We start from the raw sequence: 22,171 nt of genomic DNA, 5'->3' as shown, positions 1-22,171 counted from the left end.
CTCAAGATTGGCATATTCACTTTGAAATAATTGGTTAGGAGAGATTGTGACAATCTTGGTGTGCACCATGGAACACGTCCATCCCAAAAGATCCGCACTTCCATTTCTCATCCCAAGAAGTCTGGACTTCCTGTAGAGGGAGAAATTTCCATCCAGATTAGTTAGATTCACTTTGAAGTGATTTGTTAGGAGTTTATTATGGCAATTTTGATGTAAATTTTGATAATGTTATGATTTTAATGTTGTTATTGTAACGCTCTTGTTGGAAATTTTGATAATGTTATGATTTTAATGTTAGAATCCGTTGTTGTTTGGTATTTTTTGTTATATACCACTCAGCGAATTTTGTTAAAAACACATCCAGGCTTCGCATATGCTAAATAAAATCATCAAGTAAACCAAACATTAGTTTCGGAGGTTTCGCCTATTCTGGAATCTACGAAGTCAGACGGGAGTTTTGTAGCCGCGCCGTAAATATTAAGGGTATTATGTGAAAGTCACACAAAAACAGTTTAAATATGTAGTAGGTTGAGTAAATTGGTTAAATATGTAAATGGGCATCCCATTTGACCCAGTTTTGTAATTTTCCCTTATTTATATTTACCTATTATTTTATTACAATTCATCAACTCATAAAACTAATATAAAAATTAAGAATTAACTGCATTATATTAAAAATATCGTTGGTATTAATTATTTATGATTATTTAGGTTTTTGTAACATATATTATTGTATTTGAGGCATGAAATGAAAACAGAGTGTCTGAGTTTATGGTGAGATGTAAAAAGTAGAGGTAAAAGTAAGATTGTATGAAAGAGGCAAACTATAAATTGATTATTTATAGCCCACCCACGCCCATTAGCACCACCTCTCTAAAGCTGCCATTCTTTTAGATAGATACCTTATTATATATACCCTACTTGAATGAAAACACAACTAGTAGCTAACACTGCTTTCTTCTTGTTGAGAGCCATGTCTGGTTGTTGTTGGGTTAAGACATTAATGTTGCTGTGTTCAGTTGCAATACTTGAAGGGGGAAATGCAGGATCAGTTAAAGTTGGTAATATATCAAAGATAGAAGATGCTGTCAATTTTCATTTATACTATGGCCAGACTTTCAAAGTTATCAAGAATGTTGTTGATGCCAAGAGCTACCTTCTTATTCAGGTTTCTTTCTCTTTCTTTCTTATTATTATGTCATCTTTTCTGTCTTTCATTAATTGATTTCCTGTCACGGGTTCTCTCAACAGTCCAATTCCAAAAAGAGATTCTCCTTTTTGTCCTCCCTCATTCATTTCTTAGAATTAGTTTAAGTTCTTACAAGTCTTTTTCATCACAAAACTTATAAAAATCAACCATTTGAATATGAACAGAATGACTCGAGGATGGCCACAAGGACAAAATATTGCACATCAAGGATAAGGTCCTTTGTCATACCTTTGTCAAACTACTCTGCTGACACCTATTTCTTTCCAGGTTTTCATTTATTACTCTTCTTTTTGTTTAAATTTACTTTTTAATGGGCCTAAGATCCAATTGTGATCTTGTAAAACTTTTAGGAAAAATCTTGGATGTATCATTTAGGTAGGACCCGTTCCGTTTGTTAATTTTATTGTTGTTATTGTCCCATAGAGAAAAAGAAATCCTAGATTAAAAAAAGAGGTTTAGTATCTGACCAAGAAGAAAGGGGAATGATAGATAGTTGTTTTGAGTTGGGAAAGGAGATTGAGATGATGAGAATAAGAATTTCTAAGAGTGATTCATGTCATTGAGTATGATTCCCTAGGCAAGCCCTTCTCTTCTTATCAGAGTTAGAAGCCATTATCTCTGTAACCCTATAGATTTTGGTGGAAGGAGGAATACTTCATGTGCCATTCTTATTCACTTATATGTTGTGTTGTGGGTACTCGGACACTGAAACTAATGTAAGAAGAGGCCCGGGAGGAAGACGAGTCATGTCAGCAAGTGTTAGTTTTAGGCAGGCTCCTTATTCTATGTGTGGCAGAAACACTTACTTTCATCTTGTCTTGTTTTCAATTTTAGTTTGAATAAAAAGTTATCTCCAAGAAAGAATTATATATGTTTCACAAGGGTTCTTTCTCCTTATCTGGAGAACATAAAATTACTTATAGATATACATTTGGTAAAACCTTGCAGAAAAGTCATTCTATCTAAACATAAGGAAGAATGAGCTTACCCAATAAAAAAGATACATCTGTTAGAACCTTGCAAAAAGGTTGGGCTAATGTAGAAGGCGATTAACTAAATAAAAAGTCCTTATAATATACATCCTTGTAGATTGATCAGGTTATCTGAACACAAGGCAGAAAGCGCTTACCAAATAAAGACGATACATCTGGTGGAGTGGAGCCTTGTTATCTAAACATAAGCCAAAATTTCCTTGTGGAATACAAACTTGGTACTAAAGAACAAACCGCTACAATCGTAATAAAGTTTGAATTTGTCACAAAAAGCTTCATATATTATACTGAATACTGAGTTTCTAGACAGAACCACCTGGGATTGTTAACTGAATAATGTTGGAAAACAGAGAACAGTAATACAGAAAAAAGGAGGACAATATTGAACTTTCTTAATTAATTCATGAAATGGAGGTGCCTTTTATAGGCTTACAAAGAAATTGAATACGTAGCAAATTGAATTGATTTGAACTAATTTCAGATTTATTCTCTACTATAAGAGTAACAAAATAGAGCACAAAATCTAGAACAGCTGTGTAACAGAAAATCAGTAGACTTAATCTACTTTAAATTAGTCTTCAACATGCCCCCGTAATTCAAAGTTAGTAACTCCAAGTAATTCCCGAAAATAGTAAAACTTGTCTTGTGGTAAAGATTTTATATGTATGTCAGCCAAATTCACATGAGTACTGCAATACTGTAAAGTTATCTCTTCTTATACAACCAAATCGCGGATGAAATGCAAACGAGTATCAATATGCTTAGTCCTGCTGTGGTATGATGGATTTTTTGCCATGGCAATTGTAGCTTTGTTGTCACAAAATATTGTCGTTGCTCCATTTTGTTTCTGTCCAATATCACCTAGCATTCTCCTTAACCAAATGACTTGACAAGCTGCTGAAGTTGCTGCAACATATTCAGCTTCAGAAGATGACAATGCTTTTTGAGGCTGAAATGCTCCAAGTGATTGCTCTTGTTCCTAATGTGAAAACATTGGCTGAAATGCTTTTTCTATCTTCCAATGAGCTTGCAAAATCACTATCTGTGAATCCACATAACCTGGCACTTGAGGTCTTTGAGTACCAAATCCCATAATCAATTGTACCAGCAATATAACGAAGAACCCTTTTTGCAGCTCCAAAATGAATTGCTGATGGATGTTGCATAAACCTGGAAATTATACCAATAGAGAAGGCAATGTCAGGTCTAGTATGCGTTACATAGATTAAGCCTCCCACCAAACTTCTGAATTTGTTAGCATCAATCTGCTCTACTCCATCATCTTGCTGCAGTTTTTCATTGAGATTCATGGATGTAGCTGCAGGATTACAGTTAAACATCCCAAACTTCTTGAGTAGATCCATTGCATATTTCCTTTGAGTGATAAAGATTCCATCTTCTGCTTGATGAACTTCAAGGCCTAGAAAATAATGCAACAATCCCATATCTGACATTTCAAACTTGCTCTTTATATGAGATTTAAATTCAATCAACAAGGAATTAGAAGAACTAGTATAAATGATATCATCAACGTAAAGGCAAACGATGATCAAATCATTTTTACCTCCTTTTTTCACATATAAGGTGGGTTCATTCTCACTTCTTATAAACCCATTTTGTCGAAAGAATCCATCAATTTTACTGTACCATGCCCGAGGAGCTTGTTTCAACCCGTACAATGCCTTTTTTAGTCTATATACCTTAGTTTCATGTCCTTCCGTCACAAAACCTTCTGGTTGGGCTACATATACCTCCTCTTCTAATTCTCAATTCAAGAATGCCGACTTAACATCAAATTGATAAACTGGCCATTGCACTTGTGCTGCAAATGCTAGAACTGTTCTTACTGTCTCAAATCGGGCTACTGGAGAGAATGTTTCTTCAAAGTCGATGCCATATTACTACGCATATCCTTTCGCCACAAGTCGAGCTTTGTGTTTTTGTATATTTCCATTACCATCGAACTTTGTTTTAAAGATCCACTTCAAACCAATCACATTCTTTTCATCAGGCATCTCAACTAGCTCCCATGTTTCATTCTTTTCAATGGACATGAGTTCGTCATTCATTGCTTTTCTCCACTCCTCTTTTTGTGCAGCATCTTTATAAGTTGTGGGATCTTAAACAATTAAAGCAAATGCACAAGTTTCATATATTTCTCTTAAGGATTTAAATTTCCTTAGAGGGGTCTCATCACTTTGAGAAGATAAGTTGCTGCTACTTTGATTTTTTGGTGTGGAACTTGTGGAGGTATTGCTGTTTGGTGTTGAAGGAGAGGAACTTATTGAATTTTCTAGTGGAAAATCAAAATTTGCTGGTGAGGAGTCTGAATTTGCTGGTGCAAAATCTGAATTCTCAATTGTTGAATCTATAATTTGAATTTCTACATTGTTGTTGTCCCACTTCCATTTTGCATCTTCATCACTACATTTCTGCTAATTATCACTTTGCCACTAAAGGGGTTATATAGCCGATATGCTTTGGATTGAGAATAATAACCAATGAAAATACATTTTTCAGATTTCTCATCTAGTTACTTCGTTTTTTAGAATTCACCAAAGCATATGCAATACAACCAAAAATGCACAAGTGACTTACCGAAGGCTTTATGCCGCTCCAAGACTCAAAAGGTGTTTGATTCAGCACAACCTTTGTTGGTGAAATGTTCAATAGATACACCGCAGTTGCAATTGCTTCTGCCCAATATTGATTTGGAATCCACTTAGCTTTAAGTAAACTTCTAGCCATCTCAACAAATGTACGGTTCTTGCGTTCTGCTACCCCGTTCTGCTCTGGTGTGTATGGAGCCGTCAATTCCCTACGAATTCCATGCTCTTCACAGAATTTGTTGAACTCACTATATAAGAATTCGCCACCTCTATCAGTACGGAGCATTTTGATGCAGGATTGGCTTTGTTTTTCAACAAGAGCTTTAAATTATCTGAAATTCTCAAAAGCATCTGATTTGTTTTTCAAGAAATAAATCCAACTCATACGACTAAAGTTATCAATCAAAAGGAAGAAATAACGACTTCCTCCAAATGATTCAGTGTTCATTGGACCACATAAATCAACATGGACCAATTCAAGGCAATTTGAGGCTCTCCAAGCTCCATCAACTGGAAATGACCTTCTTATTTGTTTTCCATATACACAGCTTCACATAGATCAATAGAATCAATTTTAGGCAACCCAAACACCATACCTTTATTATTCAATAGCTTCAGCCCATTCACGTTGAGATGTCCATACCGCAAATGCCATAGTTTGGACTCATTTGTTTCACCAACAGCCAATGCAAACTGTTCCATATTTTAAACTTCAAGTGGAAACATCTTGTTTTTGGTCATATGAACATTTGCCATTGTTCGTCCTGATTTTTTGTCTTTAATAACATATGCTCCATCATCAAATATTAATGAGTATCCAATAGCCATCAATTTTCCTACACTCAACAAATTATGTGCAAGATTAGGAACAAATTGAACATCATGTAGAAGTTTCACTTTACCATGACTGGTTTTGATTGCTACTGTCCCTTTTCCTTCAACTTCAATATCTTTATTGTCACCAAGCTTGACATGCATCTTCTTAGTTTCATCCAGCTCTCTAAACATTTCTCTAAGGCCCGACATATGATTGGAGCAGCCGCTATCTATAAACCACACTTCATTGGTAACATTATCATGTGAAAAATGGGCCATAAACAACTTACTTTCTTCTTCTTCTTCTAATTCAGCATAATTTGCTTCTTCATTCTTGTACCAGCAATCTGCTTGGATGTGCCCATATTTATTGCATCTGTAGCATTATATGCCACTCCTATTGGCTCTGGCTCGCCCACGACCTCTACCTCCACGATATGAACCTCTGCTACGTTCATTCCATGGTGCTTTTTCTGAAATTTTCTGATTGTAGGTCATCCCTTTCACTTGAAATGCCTTTGCTTCATCTGTCTCAATGGATCTATTCATCTTTGCTTCATGAGCTTGCAAAGAGCCCATTAGTTCATCAAATGAAAAAATCGACAGGTCTTTAGATTCTTCAATTGCAGTTACTACATGATCAAACTTAGGAGTCAAACTCCTCAAAATTTTTGAAACAACAGTTTGATCGGTTATTTGATCCTCATATGATCTTATTTAAGAGATTATTGCCATTGCTCTAGACAAAAAATCTTGTACTGATTCATTGCTTTTCATGATTAAGGTTTCAAACTCATGCCTAAGAGTTTGGAGTTTCATAGCAATTACCTTTGACGAGCCTTGAAACTCTGTTTGCAGAGTCTTCCATGCTTGCTGTGAGGTTGTAGCTGCTGTAATTCCGGAGAATATTGTTTCATGAACTGCTTGTTGAATGAAGAACAATGCCTTTAAAAGTCGTGATTCATCAAAGACAACCCTTTAAAAGGTGACCGTGTCAGCCAAACTTGAATATAGTAAAAGAAACAGCAATAGAATAGTAGGCCTTAAATTGATACCCAAGTTTATTAAGGAACATATAGGAACGTATTCATGTCAAACCTAAAAGAAAAGGCTTACTATAGCACAATGGCTTGGATAAATTGTAACAAACTCAAGTTTTTAATGTGAATACTTTTGTTCGGTATTAATTTTAGAAAGTTAGTTATCCATAATAACTATAAATTAATAAAACTGAAGTTCTAAACTGAACTTTAGGGAAGGGAGTAGAACACCCGAAATTTATAAACAAAAATTCACTGACTAAAAATTACATAGTCCAAGTTTTGGGTAAAAATTCGAACATAGTGGCTAAATGATCTTTTCTCCTCCGAAGTTTTGGGAAAATGCACCTACCCAGCCATTTCCCTTCACCCCGGATGTTCGGTTCAGGCTTCAAGAAGATTGAAAGTCTTTTTTCTTCCTTCTTGAACATGGATATCACATTTTATCTTGCTTAAGAGTCCTTTTAATGCGCGTGGCTACTTAATAGAAATCTTGCCTTTTTTAGAGTAATTTCCTTATCAAGATTCAAAGTCATTTTTTTCCACTTTTATATAAAGGGACCAATTCCTTTTGCTCTTCGCTTTCTCTCTTATCTCTTTTAGATCAGAATTGACTTGAATGTCAAAAAGTTCTCCATCAAAACTAGACCAAGCTCTCTTTTATAGGAGAAACCAAAAAGTTCCAACATTTGGTTTCCCTCAATGCTGCTTCAGTTACGAACACAATCCAGATCTTATTATGTAACCCCCGTTCCGGGGCGTATAGAAAACTAAGCAATTATCATAATTTAAGCGAAAACACCAACATAATTATATAAAGGCTCCTCATTTATTACCGTCTATCAAAATCTCATAACTAAAGAATTAATTAACCAACCAAACAATTTAACCTGTCAGTAATATTCACTTAAATTTAAACAAATAATCAAATCCAAATAGTATAATAAATATAATGAGTGTCTATAAAATTTGCTAATGGGAATGAGATCGTTGTGCTGGTCAGCCTGAATGCAGGAAAAACCTGAAAATCTAGCAAATAGGAGAACTTCTGAACCTAGCCTGAAAATTTCAACATGGCAAGGGGTGAGCTGCCTACTCAATAAGCATAATGATAAATATTTATATATATATACACACACACATACAGTTCACATATATTATATTTGATCAATCAATTAATCATTAAAATTAAATAGATGATATCACAAACCAGACTCTTTACTACGCCTAATATCCTAAAGTTATATTTATTTTAAGGGCCCTAGCTAAACCCTGGTAAAATATATATATAATGGTCCTATGGTGTTTTATCATCAAAATAGGTATGCGTTATCGTCTACTCTTGCAAGACACACAACCTTGAGACTTCACAATATAAGTACTTTTATAACGGTACTGCTATCGTCTAATCTTGCAAGACGCAGTACCAAACTCAATCCAAAATTTAATAACACCCTATCGTCTCCTCTTTCAAGACAGGTGTATACATTCACAGTATCAACAACCTCCAGACCATTGTACCTATCCACTTAAGCTAGCTAATTAAGTGAAATTCTGAAATGAGACGCCTTTCCATTCAACTACAGACATTTCCCTTGTAAGGTAATGATTCAATATGTGATAAAATAATATGTACCTTCTACGATTTAATTAAGCAAAATCATACCACTAAATAATAATGGTTCACCACAACAATTGATTGTCCAGAACAAAAACTAGCTCATACCTAACATTATCACGAACAACATATAATATACCAATAGGTATAGATATAATTTTCCTAGAATGAATATACATATAATTATAGGCATAACAACATATAAATAATTCTTTCCTAAAACAGTATAGATATAGACATAACCCTTTTGGAATAAATTATAATATATATAGGCATATAAGTATTAATTATGTAGATATATATATATATATATATATATATATATATATATATATATATATATAATTATGGTTACCTCTTGTCTCAAAAGCTAATCAAACTGTTCGGGATCCTGCTCACCCGTCTCTTCCTCTCCTATAATTATAAAAATGCATTCCTATAATTAATTATTATTGAAACAATATTATATATGCAAATGTATACTCAAAATGCTCCTAACCCCACCAAATACTTTAAGATTTCATATTAGACTAATTAGTTCAATTCTCCTAATAGACCAAGAATTAAGAAACACTATTATGTAGACTGGAACCAAAACGAAATGATTAAAATTCTGCCCGGAATGCTCACCGGAGTTTCGCCGGAAACCGGTGGTCGGAAATTAGCCGGAGTTGTCGAAAGCACGAACGGAGACTACCACAAGATAGCCAACGTTTAGAAGAGCCCAAAAGTATGCTCCTTTCGCTATTAAAAATCACTCCAAATGTCGAAATCTAACACTTTGTCGGTGAAAAACGCACGCACCGGTCACCACATTTTTCGATCAGAAAAATAGCAATATTGGTCTTGAAATCTTCCTTACGTGATAAGAAATTTAATGGTATATTTTTTTATCTCAAATGGTGCCCGGAATAAGAAGTTATGGGATGAATTAGAGTAGAAAGAAAAAGAGAAAACGCAGACGGCGCAGGAACAACGTTTTTTATTCTGGAAAAGAAAAGAACTTCTTTTCACCCCAACCCTTATAATATAATAATAATAATAATAACAATTTGATATAATATATTATAATGATAATAACTAATAACACCACCTATTTGATATAATACTATACTATATAATGATGATAACTAATATATCATACTGATAATAACTAAACTAATAATAATAATAAAATGTTAAAATAATACATCTATTTTAATATAATTTAAAATAACTTTTAAAATTTTTATTTGTAAAAACTCTCCTTAAATTTACGGATATTACAGTTTTACCCTCCTTAAAAAAAAATCGTCCTCGAAATTTACATACCAGTATGCTCAAACAATTGCGGGTATTGTTCCATCATGTTTTCTTCCAGCTCCCAAGTTGCTTCTCTAAGCGATTTGTTGTGACTCCACCTTACTCTTACCATAGGCATTTCTCGTCTCCTCAACTTCCGTATTTGTCTCTCTAAAATTTCCACTGGCCTTTCTTTGACTGTCAGATTCTTGTTTACAACTTCAATCTCCGGCTCAGGAATCACATGGCTCGGATCCGACTTATACCTCCTTAATACAGATTCATGGAAGACATTGTGAATCTGAGATAGTTCACTTGGGAGATCTAACCTATATGCCAAAGGTCCAATTCGTTCAGTAATTTCATAAGGTCCAATGAATCTTGGATTCAACTTCCCCCGTCTACCAAAACGTACTATCCCCTTCCATGGAGATACTTTCAGAAATACTTTGTCCCCAACTTCGTACTCCATCTCTCTCCTGTGTTGATCTGCATAAGCCTTTTGTCGCTCTTGAGCCGCTTTAAGGCACTTTTTCACCACATTTATCTTCTCTATTGTTTCCTGAACTAACGCAGGTCCTTCTAACTGTCTTATACCCTCAACATCCCAACAAATTGGACTTCTACAAGGTCTTCCATAAAGTGCTTCGTATGGTGCCATACCAATACTACTATGGAAGCTATTGTTATAAGCAAATTCAATCAACGGCAGGTACACATCCCAATCTCCCTGAAAATTAAGTGCACAAACACGCATCATATCCTCTAAAGTTTGAATGGTCCTCTCTGACTGCCCATCAGTCTGAGGATGAAAAGCAGTACTAAAATTTAGCTTTGTTCCCATAGCTAACTGCAAACTACCCCAAAATCTAGAGGTAAATCGAGGGTCTCTATCTGACACAATAGAGACGGGTATACCATGTAGCCTTACTATCTCAGCCACGTACATCTTGGCCAATTTGTCCATTGGGTCAGTCTTTCGCATTGGTAAGAAATGAGCAGACTTTGTCAATCGATCCACAATCACCCAGATACTGTCATGCTTCCTTCTAGTCCTCGGTAACCCAACTACAAAGTCCATAGTAATTCGTTCCCACTTCCATTCTGGAATAGCTAACGGCTTCAGCTTCCCAGCGGGAGCTTGATGTTCAATCTTGACTTGTTGGCAAGTCAGACACTTGGAAACAAACTCTGCCACATCTTTCTTTAAGGCAGGCCACCAATAATAGGATCTTAAATTCCTATACATCTTAGTCATACCAGGATGCATAGCATAAGGAGCATTGTGTCCTTCCTCCATAATCTCTAGTCTCAAATTGTCCACATCTGGGACACAAATTCGGTTTCCCATCACTAATAATCCATTTTCTTCAACTATGATGTCTGGTTTTTTTCCTTGCTTCACTCGCTCATACATTCTTTGTAAGAAGGGATCTTGCATCTGCACCAATCTAATTCTCTCCCTTAAGTCCGGTTTCAGCTGCAAGGTAGCCATAAGTCCAGTCGCCTCATCAATTCTCAGCTGAACATCCATGGATCTCATTTCCTGTAAAGGGTTCATTTTAGCCAATATACCAAAATTCTTTCTACTTAAGGCGTCTGCAACCACGTTAGCCTTTCCCGGATGGTAGTCTATAGTGCAGTCATAATCTTTTAACAGCTCAATCCATCTTCTTTGTCTCAAATTCAGCTCCATCTGAGTGAGAATATATTTCAGACTCTTATGATCGGTGAGAATCTGAAACGTCTCCCCATACAAATAGTGTCTCCATATCTTTAAAGCATGAACTATTGCTGCTAACTCCAAATCATGTGTAGGATAATTCTTCTCATGAGGCCTCAATTGCCTAGAAGCATAAGCTATCACCTTCCCGTTTTGCATTAGAACACATCCTAATCCTTGACTTGAAGCATCTGTATACACAACAAATCCTCCACCCTCAGATGGTAGCACAAGAACTGGATTTGATGTCAAACTTTTCTTCAGCTTATCAAAACTCTCTTGACACTTCTCATTCCATTGAAATACAACTCCTTTTTTCAGCAATTTAGTTAAAGGTGCTGCAGTTAGTGAAAAACCTTCTACAAATCTTTTATAATAACCAGCCAAACCGAGAAAACTTCTCACCTTTTTCACGTTCTTGGGTGCTTCCCATTCCATAACTGCCTTTATCTTTGAGGGATCAGGCCTAACACCTTCACCAGATACCACATGGCCTAAGAATACCACTTGGTCCATCCAGAATTCGCACTTACTGAGCTTTGCATACATCTGATGTTCTTTTAGGATTTGCAACACTATCCCCAAATGGTGCTCATGATCTTCTGTCGTCCGTGAGTAAACTAGTATATCATCAATGAAAACGACAACAAACTAGTCTAAGTATGGCTGAAAGGTCTTATTCATCATTGCCATAAAAGCTGCAGGAGCATTTGTAAGTCCAAATGGCATTACAAGGAATTCAAAGTGGTCGTACCTTGTACGAAAAGCAGTTTTTGGAATATCCGAATCAGCCACTCTCAACTGCCAATAGCCTGATCTCAGGTCAATCTTGGAGAAATAGCAAGCCCCCTTCAATTGATCCAGAAGGTCATCAATTCGGGGCAAAGGATATTTGTTCTTAATTGTTACCCGATTTAGCTGCCTATAGTCAATGCATAACCTCATACTTCCATCTTTCTTCTTGACAAACAAGACCGGTGCACCCCAAGGTGAAGTGTTAGGTCTCACAAACCCTTTCTGCAATAACTCCTCTAATTGCTTCTTCAATTCCTGTAACTCCACCGGTGCCATTCGGTACGGTGCAATGGATATAGGAGGAACTCCTGGTATGGTCTCAATGGTGAAGTCAACCTCTCTATTAGGTGGTAATCCCGGAAGATCATCTAAAAACACTTCTGGGAACTCTCTCACCACGGGGATGTCTCCCAGATTCGTACTTTCAGCTGTTGTAGCAATAATGTGTGCCAGAAAGGCTTCACTTCCCTCTCTAATCCACCGAAAGGCCTGAACTGCTGACACTAGACACGCAGGCATAATTGACCTTTCCCCCACAAATAGCACCCGATTACCCTCATCGATACCTAATGTTACCTCTTTAGTATAACAGTCTACTACTGCCCTATATTGTGACAACCAATACCCAAAATCACATCAAACTCATTAAAATCTAAAACAGTTAAATTGGCTAGAAATTCTCTCCCACTCACCCTTATAGGACAATCTTTTACAACCTTATCAACTACTACACTATCCCCAGTTGGCATTTGTACCCTCAAATCATAACCTAAAGGCTCTACCTTCCCAGACACATTCAAAGTAAATGTAGATGTTATGTATGAATGGGTTGACCCAGGGTCTATTAATACAAAACCAGAAGTATCAAAGATAGTAACAGTACCAGATATGACATCAGTTGAAGAGGGTTCTTCGTTTCTAGTCATGTTAAAAACTCTTTGTGTAGAGTGTGTCTGAGCTTGAGCATCCACCACAGCATCATGTCCACCACCAAGATTGGATCCATGACCTCTACCTCGACCTCTACCAGCTCCAAATGTGTTGTCTGTTGGGTTGCCTCTCCTTGAAGTTTGAGCATAAGCCTCCCCACTAGTCCACGTAGCATTTGGGCACTCATTTCTGTAGTGGCCCAACTCACCACATCCAAAACATGTAATCCTCCCTGATCCACTACTAGATCCTCTGTTGCTCCCAAAAGATGGTGAGCTATAGGTGCTCAGTCCACCTGAAACTTGGCCAGAGTTTGCTGAGCTGCTACCCCCAAATCTACCTCCTCCTCGATAGCTACTACCACTCTGTGAAAAACTGCTCCTTCCACTAGTGAAGGACTGCAATCCACTCCTCTTAGTCGATCGACCCTGCTCTCCCTGACTCTCAGATCTATCTCTCTTAGCTGCCAGTGTCTCCCCTTCATTAAAAGCCTTCTCAACTTTAGCAGCTGTCTCATGGAGGATACGGTAATTTTTGACACAATTAGCCACACAAGCTTTGATTCTAGGGGTCAGACCGCGCTCAAATCTTCTACACCGTTCATCTTCAGTCATAAGTGGTGCATACCGAGATAATGCAGCAAAACGGTTCTCATACTCAGCTATTGACATCTCGTTCTGCTTTAGATTCATAAATTCCATCTGTTTTTCATCTCGATATTCTTGAGAACAGTACTTGTCATTGAATAGATTCCTGAAATCCTCCCATGTAACTGCTTGATCATCTCTACCCCTCATCACTGCTTTCCACCATATCAATGCATCACCAGCCAGGAGTGTCACAGTGTACCTCACTCTACTCTCTAGAGGGCAGTTCATTGAGTTCAACACGTCCTCAACCTTTATAAGCCAAAGTTCTGCTTCCTCGGGGTCTAGGGTCCCCTTAAAGGTCTCAGCTCCCAACCTTCTAAGGCCCTCTAAGTTTCTGTCAAAAGATGGAACCAGTGGTGCATGTGCTTGTACATTTTGAAACTGATTTTGTAACTGAGCCGCCATTGTGCCTATGGCTTCAACGAATTGTTGCATTGCTGGTGCAAAGTTAGGTACGCCTAATGAAGAGTTTCCACCTAGCCTGGTGGGTGCACTCTGACCTATAGACCCTTCGCTAGATGCTTGGCCAGCATTCTCATTCCCATTAGATGACATGATTCTAAAATGTGAAAATAATAATATTAAGTATCATGTTAAACTATGCATGTTTATGGCAGGTTCTAACCCTAAGAATGTCATACCACCTCTAATACTCCCTAGGAATCGTAGAACTGACGCTCTGATACCATTAAATGTAACCCCGGTTCCGGGGCGTATAGAAAACTAAGCAATTATCATAATTTAAGCAAAAACACCAACATAATTATATAAAGGCTCCTCATTTATTACCGTTTATCAAAATCTCATAACCAAAGAATTAATTAACCAACCAAACAATTTAACCTGTCAGTAATATTCACTTAAATTTAAACAAATAATCAAATCCAAATAGTATAATAAATATAATGAGTGTCTATAAAATTTGCTAATGGGAATGAGATCGTTGTGCTGGCCAGCCTGAATGCAGGAAAAACCTGAAAATCTAGCAAATAGGAGAACTTCTGAACCTAGCCTGAAAATTTCAACATGGCAAGGGGTGAGCTGCCTACTCAATAAGCATAATGATAAATATTTATATATATATATATATATACACACACACATACAGTTCACATATATTATATTTGATCAATCAATTAATCATTAAAATTAAATAGATGATATCACAAACCAGACTCTTTACTACGCCTAATATCCTAAAGTTATATTTATTTTAAGGGCCCTAGCTAAACCCTGGTAAAATATATATATAATGGTCCTATGGTGTTTTATCATCAAAATAGGTATGCGTTATCGTCTACTCTTGCAAGACACACAACCTTGAGACTTCACAATATAAGTACTTTTATAACGGTACTGCTATCATCTAATCTTGCAAGACGCAGTACCAAACTCAATCCAAAATTTAATAACACCCTATCGTCTCCTCTTTCAAGACAGGTATATACATTCACAGTATCAACAACCTCTAGACCATTGTACCTATCCACTTAAGCTAGCTAATTAAGTGAAATTCTGAAATGAGACGCCTTTCCATTCAACTACAGACATTTCCCTTGTAAGGTAATGATTCAATATGTGATAAAATAATATGCACCTTCTACGATTTAATTAAGCAAAATCATACCACTAAATAATAATGGTTCACCACAACAATTGATTGTCCAGAACAAAAACTAGTTCATACCTAACATTATCACGAACAACATATAATATACCAATTGGTATAGATATAATTTTCCTAGAATGAATATACATATAATTATAGGCATAACAACATATAAATAATTCTTTCCTAAAACAGCATAGATATAGGCATAACCCTTTTGGAATAAATTATAATATATATAGGCATATAAGTATTAATTATGTAGATATATATATATATATATATATATATATATTTATAATTATGGTTACCTCTCGTCTCAAAAGCTAATCAAACTGTTCGGGATCCTGCTCACCCGTCTCTTCCTCTCCTATAATTATAAAAATGCATTCCTATAATTAATTATTATTGAAACAATATTATATATGCAAATGTATACTCAAAATGCTCCTAACCCCACCAAATACTTTGAGATTTCATATTAGACTAATTAGTTCAATTCTCCTAATAGACTAAGAATTAAGAAACACTATTATGTAGACTGGAACCAAAACGAAATGATTAAAATTCTGCCCGGAATGCTCACCGGAGTTTCGCCGGAAACCGGTGGTCGGAAATTAGCCGGAGTTGTCGAAAGCACGAACGAAGACTACCACAAGATAGCCAACGTTTAGGAGAGCCCAAAAGTACGCTCCTTTCGCTATTAAAAATCACTCCAAATGTCGAAATCTAACACTTTGTCGGTGAAAAACGCACGCACCGGTCACCACATTTTTCGATCAGAAAAATAGCAATATTGGTCTTGAAATCTTCCTTACGTGATAAGGAATTTAATGGTATATTTTTTTATCTCAAATGGTGCCCGGAATAAGAAGTTATGGGATGAATTAGAGTAGAAAGAAAAAGAGAAAACGCAGACGGCGCAGGAACAACGTTTTTTATTCTGGAAAAGAAAAGAACTTCTTTTCACCCCAACCCTTATAATATAATAATAATAATAATAACAATTTGATATAATATATTATAATGATAATAACTAATAACACCACCTATTTGATATAATACTATACTATAATGATGATAACTAATATATCATACTGATAATAACTAAACTAATAATAATAATAAAATGTTAAAATAATACATCTATTTTAATATAATTTAAAATAACTTTTAAAATTTTTATTTGCAAAAACTCTCCTTAAATTTACGGATATTACATATTAAATGGATCTTTGGTTCCTTAACTGTTAAATTTTCCCACAGTGTTATCAAATATAAATTATTTACCCATAAAATAATATAATCATAGTTGTTATTGACACTTTATATAAAGACATTGAGTATTAATTAAATTGATTAAAGTATAATTAATTACATTATACCAAACTTCTTTACACAACCAAATAAGAATAAGAGGGTATGTGATACATTAATATTCTGGATTAAACACATTATTATTTTGATATATATTTATAACTTTTATATTAGATTTATTTTGTTTCATAAATTTATTTTATCTAACCTATTATTTTTTCATTTGTGATTTTTATTTACAGTTTCCTTTTTCGAGGTGAGGATCATTCGCTTTTGTAAGTTACAACTTTTTTTTTCTCTGACTCAAAATTATTTTAAGAACATATTTTTATATACATTAATTTTTTGTTCTTGTACGAGGATGAAGAAAAAAATATTAAGTTTTGAATGCAGGATCTCAAATTGTGCTAACCTCCAAAAGATCCTCCAAATTCATTTAATGGTGAATTGAGCCATCATTTCCTAATTCAATCTAAAAATATTAGATGTGGTGACTAATCAATTTACATGCGGATTGGATATGCGGTTGGTAGATGAAAAATGAATAATTTAAAATATCATATTTTTTAGTATTTGATGTTTTGGATCTTGAAAGACGAGCCTTCTTATTGGGTGCTTTAAAGTCTAGTCCTTCAGCAATTACATTAATTACCCCTTTGACCTTCTTGGAATCTGGTTGTTGTTTATCTCCTTTAGAGTCATCCTTTCTATCTGTCATCTTTGACAAACCGATCTAGTTTGCCTTTTTTTTATCCTTCCAATCTTATTGCCTAGCTTTATACAATGTTTGTGCCATGATCGTTTATCAAATGACATTGAAAATAGGTCTTCATATTCTTGCCATAGTGTTCTCATATCTTTTGATTGAGATATTTGATGTCCCTCTTACTCAAACTCTTCTCAATCCATAGGAGAACTTCTTTCCTGGATCTCTCCATCATAAGCTAGGATTCATACCGTTCTTTTTCTAGCTTCTTAGCTTTTTGTGAGGATTCATTTGTGCAATATATCCTCTATGTTCCTTATCACTTCTCTCTATTTGTTAGTATTCAAATCTAATTCATCCAGCTCAATTACCATCTTCACCTTTTCCATCAATGTTCTTAGATTCATAGGCTTCCCTAGGACAAATTCTTCCACGAGTTGTGCACAGGTTGTATTTTTGGTCATAGCCTATAAGGCCATTACGAAATCCACTTTTCTTATGTTCAAAAAAAGTCTTGTTGAACTTATCCAACCAATCATTCAAGGATTTATCTAGTTTCTAATAAAGATCATATAGAGTTTGACAAGTGATGGCTGGGGTATGGATGCCATAAACTTGGTATAAAACTTGTTCTTCAATTGCTCATAACTATGTATCCATCTTGCATCTAGGGATTCGAACTAGTAAGGTGCAGGTCCAATTAAGCTGGTTGAAAAGATTCGACACAATGATACCTCATTGGCTCCGCATACATCCATTATCTTTTTGTGTTCCTCACATGAACGGTGGGATTTGTATCCCCTCTATACTTTGGTAAGCTTGGTGATTTGAGCTTCATGTCCCTTGGCCAATTGAGTATATCTGCAGCGAAGGGAGAATCTTGGTTTGTAAGCAAAGGTTGATTCATAATGACTTCATACCTTTGTAAATTCGAAGATACTTATTTATCCCCACACCTCACGAGCATTTTGATCTAGAACTGATGAGCTGGTTTGAGCTGTGAATCCATGATATGCAGCAACTCCTAGAGATGTAGAAATTTCCTATGATACGGAGGATTCCTAAGATGCATCTGATCATATCATGTCCATGGAAAAATGGTGAAAATAAGGATAATGACCGGGTCTAAGGTTACCTACAAGAGGGCCCATCGAATATCTAGTATACCATGGATGTATGTAGGGTCCTATGGAATGTGGACCTAAGAACTAACTCCCATCTTTTATGAGCCTCCCCAAGGCATCTACTTCTAGAACGTAGGTTTTGGAGACACAATGTTCTTATAGTATCCAGGATTAGGATATAGTTCATCATGAAATAATTTAATTGTTCAAGGCTACTCAAAAAAAATATTAGGCACAACATATAACTACACACTAAATTTTTCAAATTTTGTCGTTTGGCACCATAAATTTAAACTTCTTAATTTTGGATTTTCGACACCCTTATTTTATGATTTGGGCAGATTTCAAAATTGGTATGGCACCATAAAGTCAAATTTCTACATGAATACACTTCATGCTATGTCAACAAATAAGGGTGATGCCCTTGAACTATTCTGCTCTTTGTGTAAATGATGATATACTCCATACATGTATCAATATAAGACGATATTGGTTCGCATGGTTATCTTCGTTATAATCATGAAGATCTTCTGATTCTACAAGAATTTTACAGAGCTAACTCGCATTAGTCTCTTTCGAAACGACCCCACTTCACTCTCATATAGGTGATTTGTATTGCTCAGAATTCTGACGCATAATGTATCATTAAAACATAGCTTAACCTTTTCTTGTTTTTATATCACTGTTTACATCATAGGAATGGACTTGGGTTGAACCCCCACACTAACCACATAAGGTTTATGCAATTAGATTGTCCATTTGAACCTCGATTTTGGGATCTCCAATCAACAAAGTAGGGGTTTTCTTCATATAACGCCTTAAATTCTAATGGGGTTCAGTCTCATTCCTTTCGATGCCTTTTCAACTTGATCTCGGTTTTGCTTTTTAGTTAGTAGTTCTGCGGAATTATCCTTTGATCTAAAAAAATCAACAGAGGTAACGCCCGTTGAGATTAATTGTCTAATAGTGTTATATCGACGATGCATGTGTCGATATTTACCATTATATATCGTGTTCTATGATCTCTTAATCGTTGCTTGTTTATCACAATGTATACAAATTATAGGCACATATGCTTTGGCCATATAGGATTTTCCTCCAAAAAATTTTACAGCCACTCGACTTTTTCTTCGAATTTATCCAAGGCTACAAACTCAGACTCCACATGGATTTAAATATAAAAACAAGTTTTTCCTTTGATAGTGTTTTTTCATCATTAATTACTTATTCCTAAAAATTATTTGATAAGTTCTAGTCTATATCCTCAGCTGTTAGGTATATTGGGGAATATGAAAGGCGTTACAACAAGCTCAATGACCTCTGAATGTGCATTAAAGTTGTATGAAAATGGAGGAATTCAAATATATAGTAGAAGTGATCCTCAACAATTTAACCAATTTGCAGCCCACTTTATTAGTGATACTGATCAACCACAAGCCTGTAATTTTGCTAATTTTGTTCCTTTTGGAGAAGACAATCCTCTACAGGTATATTTCTTACTTAATCTAGCCAGCCAAATCTAATTATTTGTTTATCCATAATATTAATTTTATTTTCTCATATTTTATTATTACAATTTTGTATTTACAGAGAGCAGAGTGGATCAAGTTCTTAGGAGTTTATGCAAACATTGAGACCAGAGCAAATCAAATCTATGACAAAGTAATTAACTAAATTAATTAAATAACTATTGTTTTATTGTGTTTTAGCAAATCACGGGTAGTGTTTTTTTTTCTCAAAATGGACAATGTGTCTTTCGTTATCATAAAAGAAAAAAGATTTTTTTTTTTTTGCAGTCTGTGTTATTTTGCCAATGTGAGACATGTTTTGTTGGTGTGTTATGTTCACTTAATTACATGTCATTTGTTATATTAGTAAACTCTAATGGTAATTGTTATGTTTTAGTTTTTACTAGAGTCAAAGCATATGATTTTATAAACAAAGAATATAACATTTGATCACATTTATCAACTTACAAAAAATGGCAAACCATAATTTATTATTATTGTTGTTATTGTTGTTAATTTCCCTAATTTGAGTGAGATGTTAATGAATGTTTTGCAGGTGAAGGACAACTATTTATGTCTGTCTAAGTTGGCTGCAAATAGAAAATCATCCTTCAAACCGATAGTAGCTTGGATGCAATATTATAACGTCAGTAAGAAACAACATTTATTTAAATATATAGTATAGTATAGTATAGTAATTCAATCTTCAAAATAAACCATGCTTTCGAAATTTGGATATAATTACTTCTGGAGTCTAATTCAGATGTAAATTTGGAATGCTTGGATTAATAGCTCGATTTTTATCAAACAAGATATCGTATGAAGAAAAACGTATATTTTGTTATTTTTGAGAAATAAATTTTAAATATTTTAAATAATAGAGTCTAATAAAAATTAGTTAAATTGACTTCAAAATTGCAAGTTTCGTCCTAATTAAACTCATTATATATTTATATATAGATGTACTTTTTTAGTTACTTTATTTATTTATTTTTATTCATTTATTTATTTTCAGGGGGTGTGGTCTTTTACAAAAGAGACATTCAAGTTAAAGGTACATGATATATATAAATTTTTTTCTGTATAAAAAATAAAGAATGATAAGGTTTAAACACATATGGAAACAGTATGTGGAAGATGCAGGTGGAGAAAATATTGACAACTCTATCAACAAAATCACTTATAATGTCTCAAATCCTGATGACTTGGAAGATTTACATGCTATTCTTTGTGTAAGTAATTTTACTTATAACTTAACTAATGTTGTAGTAATTGCACTATTTTAATTTTAATACATATATATTTTGATCAGACGGTGGACGTAGTGATAGATGAAACATACACCATTGATCCAGCTAACTATAATCAATCAACATTTCTACAAAATGTGAATGTTGAAGATCATTCTTGTTTTGCATTTCTCTCTAATCAAAGCTTATGGAGATATGATAAAAGACTTCACAACTCAACTGTTCTTGGTAACTTCCCTTTATTTTATTATTATTGTTAATGTTATGACTATTTTAAATTATTCAATTTTTTTTTTGAAGATTGGTATGATGGAGCAGTGTCTCAACCTCAATTGGTTTTAGGAGATATTATTGAAGCTTTATTCCCTTCTGGAAATCATACAACTACATATTTTAGAAACATTGCAAAGGTAATAATTTAAATACATCAAAATTATTATGAAATGATATAATTCATTTGTTGGCAATATATACATATTTATGTTGATTATGTTGCAGGGAGAAGGGATCATAAGTGTTGAAGCTAACATGTGTGATAGGGATATTACTGTTCCTCTAGATCCCACTATATCATCATGTTAATCATAATATATACATACATTTCATAATTCTTATTAACTTTTCTCATCTATTGCTTTATTTTTATTTTTATTTTTTTTATTTTTTTATGTATTTGCACATTAGAAATTAATAATTTTGGTGTTCTAGGATTTCAGATATGTAACAAACTTTTGGTTAATTGGAAAAGTTGTTGAGCTCATTTTTCTTAATGAGGGATTCTAGAAATTTAAATTTTATGTATAAAATAGATATTTATTATTTAAAAAATCAAATTCTAAAAGTAAAACTCTAAAAAAATTGTTTCAATATTGTTGGAAATAATATGCCCTAATGATAGATTGTGGCTCCAAAAAAAGTAGATGAATTCTACTATACTTTTAGAGCAGTACACCCTATCAATCAATCAGTGCTATTTGTATACGTATCATCTTC

The 22,171-nt window shown here is 34.5% G+C and overlaps 2 protein-coding genes and 1 long non-coding RNA gene across 3 annotated transcripts; 1 reads left to right on the top strand and 2 right to left on the bottom strand.

Annotated features, from left to right (window-relative positions):
- Positions 1-758: 758 nt before the first annotated feature.
- LOC136203261 (uncharacterized) lies at positions 759-21,917 on the top strand. The gene is made up of 11 exons (XM_065994382.1): positions 759-1,168; positions 1,375-1,477; positions 16,833-16,846; positions 19,689-19,907; positions 20,011-20,082; positions 20,485-20,574; positions 20,944-20,982; positions 21,056-21,160; positions 21,241-21,406; positions 21,479-21,588; positions 21,677-21,917. The coding sequence occupies exons 1-11, from the start codon at positions 926-928 to the stop codon at positions 21,758-21,760; spliced, it is 1,245 nt and encodes a 414-aa protein (XP_065850454.1). The 5' UTR covers positions 759-925; the 3' UTR covers positions 21,761-21,917.
- Positions 7,715-9,135, bottom strand: LOC136210749 (uncharacterized). The gene is made up of 3 exons (XR_010678188.1): positions 8,916-9,135; positions 8,641-8,699; positions 7,715-7,726 (listed from the first exon to the last, which is right to left on the bottom strand). It is a non-coding gene; the product is annotated as an uncharacterized lncRNA (long non-coding RNA).
- Positions 12,681-16,771, bottom strand: LOC136211145 (uncharacterized). The gene is made up of 3 exons (XM_066002694.1): positions 15,860-16,771; positions 15,585-15,643; positions 12,681-14,676 (listed from the first exon to the last, which is right to left on the bottom strand). The coding sequence occupies exon 3, from the start codon at positions 14,217-14,219 to the stop codon at positions 12,681-12,683; it is 1,539 nt and encodes a 512-aa protein (XP_065858766.1). The 5' UTR covers positions 14,220-14,676; positions 15,585-15,643; positions 15,860-16,771.
- Positions 21,918-22,171: the final 254 nt, after the last annotated feature.

The sequence above is a fragment of the Euphorbia lathyris genome, chromosome 1, assembly GCF_963576675.1.
Source record: "Euphorbia lathyris chromosome 1, ddEupLath1.1, whole genome shotgun sequence".
Classification (NCBI taxonomy): Eukaryota; Viridiplantae; Streptophyta; class Magnoliopsida; order Malpighiales; family Euphorbiaceae; genus Euphorbia; species Euphorbia lathyris.
Note: the sequence above shows the minus strand (reverse complement) of the source record. Positions and strands in the feature narration are given on the sequence as shown.

Bases quoted from the DNA above. Each gene is read 5' to 3' on its own strand.
- LOC136203261 (XM_065994382.1), top strand. From the start codon at position 926: ATGAAAACACAACTAGTAGCTAACACTGCTTTCTTCTTGTTGAGAGCC. The intron at 20,083-20,484 runs GTAATTAACTAA...AATGTTTTGCAG, and splicing joins CAAATCAAATCTATGACAAA to GTGAAGGACAACTATTTATG. The intron at 20,983-21,055 runs GTACATGATATA...ATATGGAAACAG, and splicing joins AAGAGACATTCAAGTTAAAG to TATGTGGAAGATGCAGGTGG.
- LOC136211145 (XM_066002694.1), bottom strand. From the start codon at position 14,219: ATGTCATCTAATGGGAATGAGAATGCTGGCCAAGCATCTAGCGAAGGG.